The 8550-nt window shown below is 31.5% G+C and overlaps 1 protein-coding gene across 1 annotated transcript; it reads left to right on the plus strand.

Moving 5' to 3' along the window:
• LOC103576867 (carboxy-terminal domain RNA polymerase II polypeptide A small phosphatase 1) lies at positions 1–7721 on the plus strand. The gene is made up of 5 exons (XM_008557282.3): positions 1–390; positions 512–1744; positions 2558–2997; positions 4063–4248; positions 4683–7721. Exons 2-5 carry the CDS (start codon positions 1675–1677, stop codon positions 4878–4880), a joined length of 894 nt encoding a protein of 297 aa, XP_008555504.1. The 5' UTR covers positions 1–390; positions 512–1674; the 3' UTR covers positions 4881–7721.
• The last annotated feature ends 829 nt before the right edge of the window (positions 7722–8550 follow it).

The raw sequence follows: 8550 nt of genomic DNA on the forward strand, positions 1-8550 counted from the left end.
CACTGCCTTCACCCGGACTTTCCGCGGTATGGCCTTAGCCGTACTGACAACTTAAAATTCCGCGGTCGTGATTTAATTTTTTTTTTCTTTTACCATTATTTCTTTACACTCGATCTCTCTATCAAATGAGGACACTTATTTGTCGTAACAATATATAATAATAAAATAAAAATAAATATACCCATAGCCAGTACTGAGTTATGGCCGCGTAGTTGCAGTGAAACCCAAATAAAATGTCTCAGTCTAACACGCGGACAAAATGTTTGAAAAAAAAATTCAAATAACAAGTACACACATATATATATGTTTACACATAGTACAGTTGTGTCATCAGTAATAATATAAATAAATATAAAATATCACTGGACAATGGCCGTGCGATAATCATAGGTGTGGTTTTATTTAAATAATTATTTAAATTTTAAAATACTACAGATTTGACAGCTAAATTTTTAATGTCACCCCCTGAAATTTAAATATCAATAATTAATTTAAAAACTTAACATTTCAGTATCCAGTGTATGAACCCAACAAAAAGTCCTCGAGACTCTCCTGGTCTAGGTCCATTTTCCCAAGAATATCATAACAGCTGGCAAGAGTCAGAGGAGTAGAGGAAGCTCGGATAAGAAAATATCACAGTATCCTGTGGTGCTGTGCATCAATCATATGTGTATGCCAAAGGGCAGCAAGTCATAGTATTTTCAGTGACTGGTACAGAGATAATCTGGTTCTGGTTGTTGCTCTCACTCTGGAATCTGTAACTTTCTTCTCTGTCTAGCATCCAGCGAGTGTACGAGTGCGAGTAGTGTCCCCTCTCTAACCCCGTGGGTGCGCCGAAAGGGAGCAAAAACGCAACAACGCTGCCATTTTGGGCTGTTGGAAGCGGAACAACTCTAGACTCTCTACGTCTCTCCGGTCTCTCCTCTAGTTTGTGTGGCCTCTGTGGCCCCTTCTTCGACACCGGGTCGTTCAACAGTTGCACACTCATCTATCCAACATATATGTGCACATATATACATATATATTTTTATCTAGTGTAAAATCTAGGCACAGTAGTGTGGAGTTGCGTGTGTATGGGCATCATAGTCGGCCGTTATTTGCGCGCTCATCAGTTGACTGTACGTAATATATAACTAAGTCTTGGTATATATATATATATATATATATATATGTATAAATATATATAGTTTATAGTCGGTGATTGGTCATTGGAGGTTCGTGTGGCTGTGGTGGTTTAAAGATTGAGCTCAGTGAGGCTACGCCGCTGTCTGCCGCCGTCCGTCAGTGTGTTCGCGGCGCTTCGCGCGACAGCAGCAGGAAATAACAAGGAGCTGGAGTGAGAAAATAGTGAGCGAGTGAAGCGAGAAGAAAGTAAAGCCTCGAACGGCGTGTTTGGCGGCGACCGCGAGCGCGACGTCCGCGACGAGGCGCGAGTGAGGGTGCGTGCATGCATGCGTTAACGATTACACGTGTGTGTACTTGTCGTGAATCTCGTGGCGGTTGTCGTGGTAGTGGTGAGTTGGGTGACGGCGGCAACGGTCCTAGTGGTGGTGATCGTGCTGTTGGTGTTGATACTGGTGGAGGTGATTGTGACGATTGTGCCAGTGGTAGTACTCTGCGCATCCACAGAATTCACAATCGGGCTCAACAAGGGACGTACAACAAATGTTTTAAATGGACGCATCGTCCATTATCACCCAAGTGTCACGGGATGACGAGCTTGGCCACTTCAATAATGAGAAAGGTACGTTGTGACAGTGGGTGTGACATATGAGGACCATCCCAGCCATACCTAACATCTATTATATTACATTACATTCCATACTTACTCACTTACTCACTTACTTACAGCAACACCATTTTATTCGCGGGAGGTGTAAGCCAGATGCTCGTGTGTGCAAGGAGTCTGCACCTGTTACCGCGGAGAAGAGAGATACAATTACTTTGCCTCGCCTATACTTTACACACTTAGCTGTTTGCTATTTACTATTTTATAATTTAATATCCGTGTCCATCTTCACCGCCAGTACATTTTTTTTATTACAGTTGCTTTGGTTACCTACACTGAGAGTTACACACATGCCCACTGCTCCAATCTGTCCTTCATATTTTCTCTTTTAAATTTATCTGGTGTTCTCTGGAAGCCACTCTGACTCGAATTTTTTAAATTTAAACTGGAGATTTAGCAATTTGTTTTTATTAACAATTAATTTTTTGTATTACTCGAAAATTATGGTACAAAATATTAATTTTATTATAGAAAAAAAAATACTTTAGGTTATATTGTGTGTTAATTTTAAACGTAACTTTAGTAGTTGGATGTGTAATTTATGTAAAATGTAAATTTGTGTCCGCGTTTTTTTATTATTTTTATTTCTATTTAACTTGAGGAATGGAAATAACAGCATTAGCTATAATAACAATAACAACAACACAGCTACAACAACAATGACACTAATAACGATTCGAAACGTCTCCATTGAAGCGTATCAAGAAGAATGATTAAAATTTTCTCTTTGTTTATTTTATTTATTTATTTTTTTTACTGACATTGCAGCACAATTACCGAGAGAAAATGAGGCGAATAGCAACAACAGACCACCGGGTGGTAAAAAACCTCGAGGAAGAGGTTTGCTGCGATCTCTCCTGTGCTGTCTTGGCAGGGGACGAGGCAGTGGCAGCTCTAAAAGCTCCAAGGCAAGTTCGCTGCAGGGCGAGGGCAGAGGGACTCCGCCTCCTGGCACCCGATCACCGAGATACCTTTTGCCACCCGTTAGACATCAGGATATGCACAAAAAGTGTATGGTAATTGACCTGGATGAAACTCTGGTGCACAGTTCGTTCAAACCAATAAACAATGCAGACTTCGTTGTGCCTGTCGAGATTGACGGAACAGTCCACCAGGTGTACGTACTGAAGAGGCCTTACGTCGATGAGTTTTTACAGAGAATGGGTGAACTTTATGAATGTGTTCTATTTACCGCGAGTCTTGCTAAAGTAAGTTTATTTAGTCTTGTTGTTATTACTGTTGATGAACCTGAAGATCGGAACGTTTTTCGCGCGAGAAAATTTGAAAAATTTATGTAATTTGACTGCTTAAAGGTGACGAGGGTGATTCGGGTGGCTGCAATTTCCGGCTGGTATACTAGTCTGCAAAAATTTAAGAAATCTAGATCCAGTAGATGTTTTATCAGGGAATTTAATGCAACTGGAAATATCATGGGAATGTGAGGGAGTTTCGAAAAGTCTGGGAATTTAATTGAGACAGTAGAAAATTTTTTAATTTTTCAATAATACACTAGTCCAAAAAATTTCAAATTTGTAAGTGATTTTTCCCAGGTTGTAACTCGAAGGAAAATGGTCGTACAACAAAAAGAAAAAAACATATTGTAGCTTCAAGTGTCTAGTTTTCAGATCTGGTCTTTAAATTTATTTATTACGCAGAGTTACGGAGTAATCCTAAGAAAAGTCTACGGGCTTCAATAAATTTTTTTTGATAATTATGATTGACTTTTGATTACTCCGGAACTGTGGGTGATAAAAAAATTAAAAGACCAGGTCAGAAAAAACTAGACACTTGAAGCTACGATTTGCCTTTTTTGTTTTTGCTGTGCGACCATTTTCCTTCGAGTTACAACCTGGGGAAAATCACTTGAAAATTTTGAATTTTTTTAATATCCCTCTATTTTTGTAACTAGTGTATTTTTAATTTCTTTCAATCATAAAATTTCTTATTGAATATTCAACTTACATATTTTTGACATCAAATAATCGAAAGTAGGCTACATTAATTTATTTTATTGACTTTTTTTTGGTTTCTCGCATGATTTAATCATCAGATTTAATTGTTGACAATAAAAATATAATAAAAACTTGAATATCAATGATACGAATAAAATTTCTGCGTCAGGGAAAAATGTGGAAAACCGGGAAATATCAGGGAGTTTTGAAATAATTTCTTTGTGGCTACCCTGTTTTAATTGGTTGCTCGACAAACGTTTCAATCTTCAGGTACATTATTGTTGTTACTTTAAATACATAATATATTTAAATTGATTTTAGTACGCGGATCCAGTTGCTGATTTGCTTGATAGATGGGGAGTCTTTAGAGCAAGGTTGTTTAGAGAATCGTGTGTTTTTCATCGTGGTAATTATGTCAAGGATTTAAATAAGCTTGGTAGAGACCTTCAGCAGATTATAATCGTTGATAATAGTCCAGCGAGTTATATATTTCACCCGGATAATGCAGTAAGAAATTTTTCATTAATAATTTTCATTCTTACTTTATAAACAACTTCATAGACTTCATACTACGGTACAATTTTTTTTTTTTTTTAACCTCATAATAATAACTCTCTCTCCCTCTCCCCCTCTCCTCCCTCTCTCTGCTTTCCCTCTGACATTATGGGGTCGTATATAATTTCATGGTCAAGAGAGAGAATCAATATTCATACGACACTCTGATGCGATTTAAACTTTAAACTATATAATGTACGTAGGCTTTGAGTAAAATAAGACCTCCAGTCATTTGTAATTTACAAAAAAAAAAAAAAAAAAAAAAAAAAACTAATCAAGCCTGCGTCATTGTTAGATAATTATAGATATAAAAATTATAATTATACAAATGACGTTTATTATAATTAATGAATAAACTCAATAGTTGTCGGTGTTATCTTTTGTAGGTACCGGTGGCATCATGGTTTGATGACATGACAGATTCGGAGCTGCTTGACCTGATTCCTTTTTTTGAAAAGCTGAGTAATGTGGAAAATATTTACACTGTACTGTGTAATAGCAAACATCCGTACAATCAAGTACCCGGTGGCGGTACTTTACAAAATAATTCGAGCCCTGGACAAGGATCAATGGGGGCCTCCTAGCCCCGCCGTGAGCCTGGCCTAGCGGTCAGTCTCGTTGCCTCACGTTGCACCCTCAGGAGAGCACTTGATGAGCTTCTCCGTGTTGCTGGACTGTCTTGTCGTGCTGATGATGTTCAACGTTCATCACCAGAGACATCTTCAAAATAGGCTATGCCATCTCCTATCTGGAGATCACCGGTGACATAATAAAAAAAATAATAATATTAATAATAATAATAATAATAATAATAATAATAATAATAATAATATTAATAAATATTTTAAATTAAATAATTATAAATTTACGCTTCGTCTGGAGAGACGGGAAAGATTTAGTGGATCAAAAACGTGGTTATTATTTATCAGATTGGTACTTTATAATTTTGCTTCGTCGCCTTACTATGTATAATTAACACTGATAAGACTAAGGCTTATCGCGGTGAAAAATATATAAAAGAAAAATAATTAAAGACTTTTTGTTGGCTTCCAAAATAATAATTTTTTTATATCTATACATTTACAAATAACTCCGCGGTATAAATACTAATGCATTACTAATGTTTTTTTTATTTAAACTCCTGACAAGTATTTACACCAGCTGAAATTAGACAAAAGGTGATTGAGCACGCATTTGTTACGCACGGGTCACTTGTATGCGTGATCTCGTCGTCGATCGCATGGGGGATACCTCGAGGTCATTTGGCAAAGTCAAAAGAATAATAAAAATAAATAAAAATAATTCAAGTATAAATAATAATAAGGTTTAATAAAAAAAAAAAAGAAAAAAAAATGATTAATAAGATTATTATATTACCGATTAACAAGAATTGCACGTGAACTTGAAAAGCATACAAAAGAAATGATGCATATCATATTCTTTCTCTCTCCAGACAACAGCGCAAAGACGTGCGGCGATAATCCTTTGCGTGTTAAATTAATATAACTTTAAGACGATATCATCATTAACGAATTAGGATTATTTATATACATATATATATATTTTTTTTGTTTTATATTTTATATAGATTTTTTTTTGGGGCTAAAGGAGAAAAACAGCAGCGCGATTAAATATCCACGTTCACTTAAATCATTTTTTTTTTTTTTTTTAAATTTTTTTAGAAGAAAAATGAAATTAAAAATTAAAATAACAGCAAGCTTGCCACGTACAGGATCACAATATGCCTCGCAATAATGTCGTAGTAAAAAAATAATAATTTAAAAATTATGAAGATGAAAGCCAATTAAGCGGTTAATGAATATTCAATCTCATAAAATAAACGAATCGTTAAATTCGTATTACTCTTGCACCATTACCAACTCCATTTACAATATTATACGGGCGGTAACGTTAATTGTCAAGGATTAAATATATAAATCACTTGTTTAATAATCCTCATACTTACTTTTTATAATTTATAACTTGATAAGTATTTTAATTTTTATTATTTTATTTTATCGCCAATTATTTTCACTTGTCAGCTTTTCAAGTCTCGTTTAAATTCAAATTAAGGGTAAAAAAAAAAGATTGTAATTAAAAAGACTTTAACTGCCGCTCCACTAGATTTTCTTTCCGGAAGTACAAGACTTATTTGATGATTGTATTAAAAAAAAAAAAAAAAAATGAAAAAAAAAAAAAAAACAACTCATACTGATGTAATATAAAACGTATCTTGATTTTTTTAATCATAAATAATTGAATAAAAAATATCAGTGATTATTGTAAAGAGCACTTGTACTTAGCGACAGCGCTTGTTATTATTATTACTATAATTATTATACAATTGCGTATACGTATACATATATATAATATATATTTCCAGTGATTTTTTTTTTTGACTACTGAATATATTTTTGAATGATCAATTTCGCGCCAAAAAAAAATAATTTACACATATAATACTGTAGTTAATGTTATTATTATTTGTACTTGAGTATAATAACTCTTCGTGATCAACATAATAATATTATTGTTATTATTATTATTATTTTTAAAACAAACAATCGGTCCGTCCTGTTATACTTTACTAATTAGTGCCGTAATTTCTATATATAAAAACAATTGTTTTGTTTACTTCCTATTTACAAAATAACTATTTCTTTAATAGTTTTTTTTTTCTTTTTTTTAATTACAATGTTTACTCTTTCAGTGGAATGATAAGAGTGTTTATTAATCTTGTTAAGAATTTAAAAAATAATTTACCTGTATAATCGATGACGTAATTTCGTAATTTTTTACACCGCGAGTCACGTACGTTAGTCGTGATCGTGTAATTAAATAAATAAAAATAAATAATTAATTAAATGAAAATGGTATTGATTAAAATATATATTAAATGGAGAATGGTGTGCAATTATAAAAAAAAAAAAAGTAAATTATCGTACAAGATTTATTGCAGTGTGGCATTGCTGGGACTATAAGTGGAATGTTTATAAGGGAATAATGATAATTTAAATAATTGAACAAACAAAAATCAATCAGTCGTATATATTTTATTGATATTACGCAACTGATGCTCAATCGAAATACGCCGCACGCAACGTCGGTATTTTATAAGTTGACGAAAAAAATAGTAATCAATTGGTGCTTCCGTAATTAGAAGAAAAAATATTAATTAATTAATTGATTAATTAATTAATTCAAATCATGAATTTATAAAATGTGACAAAAATTTATATTTTCATTGTAAATTTATTGAATTTTTCGTCATATTTTTTTTTTTCTTTTTTTTTGTAATTACTATACATATGTATATATAAATATATAAATATATATTTATATATACACAAGATTAATAATTTTAAAAAAGAGGTACGTAAAAATTGCGAAATTTTCATGTAAAAAAATTAAAGAATAATTGAAATAACCCAATTGAACAATATATATATATATATATATATATATATATATATATATTGGAATGTATGTAAGTATGAATGAGAGATAGCTAAAAAAATTTTAAATTTATATTGTAAATTGAAGTAAAAAATTGTAAATTAAAATTAGCAGCCAATGGAAGATTCGCTTATTCGAAAATAAAAATTATATTGGCTCTCGTTACAAGCATTATAAATAATAATAATTATTATTATTAATATTATTATTATAAAATAATTAATTAACGTATTTATATTTACGTTGAATGATTTATTATATAATAAGCTATTGAATTTAAAAAATAAAATAAAAAGTGCGCGATAATTATTTTCAAGTACAAAGTTGTTACATTTAAAAAAGAACAATTGTCATAATGACAAAACTTATAAGTCACATTGTATAACAAATATAACTTTTTAGAAATGAAAAAAAAATAAAAGTATAGATTGCGAACAAGAGAGAAATAAAAACTGGTTTATTAAGAAAATATTGCGTAGTGATTTTAAATTACTATTGTATTGATTTAATAGAAGAACAAAAAAAAATTGTAAATTACGAAAATAAATTAACAAAATTATACATTTAATATTAATGATGCGGATAATTAATTTCAAAGTAATTTAAATAAATAAAAAATTTTTTATAATATATATAAAATAAAATGAAATTCAGTGGATTTTTATTATTAAAATTTAAAAAAAAAAATAACAATAAAGCTACAGAGATGCATAATAAAATTATTAATTAACATAATGAATAAGTATGCAAACACTCATATTATTATTATTATTAATTATTATATATTGTACAAAATTT

This window comes from Microplitis demolitor, chromosome 7 (assembly GCF_026212275.2).
Source record: "Microplitis demolitor isolate Queensland-Clemson2020A chromosome 7, iyMicDemo2.1a, whole genome shotgun sequence".
Classification (NCBI taxonomy): Eukaryota; Metazoa; Arthropoda; class Insecta; order Hymenoptera; family Braconidae; genus Microplitis; species Microplitis demolitor.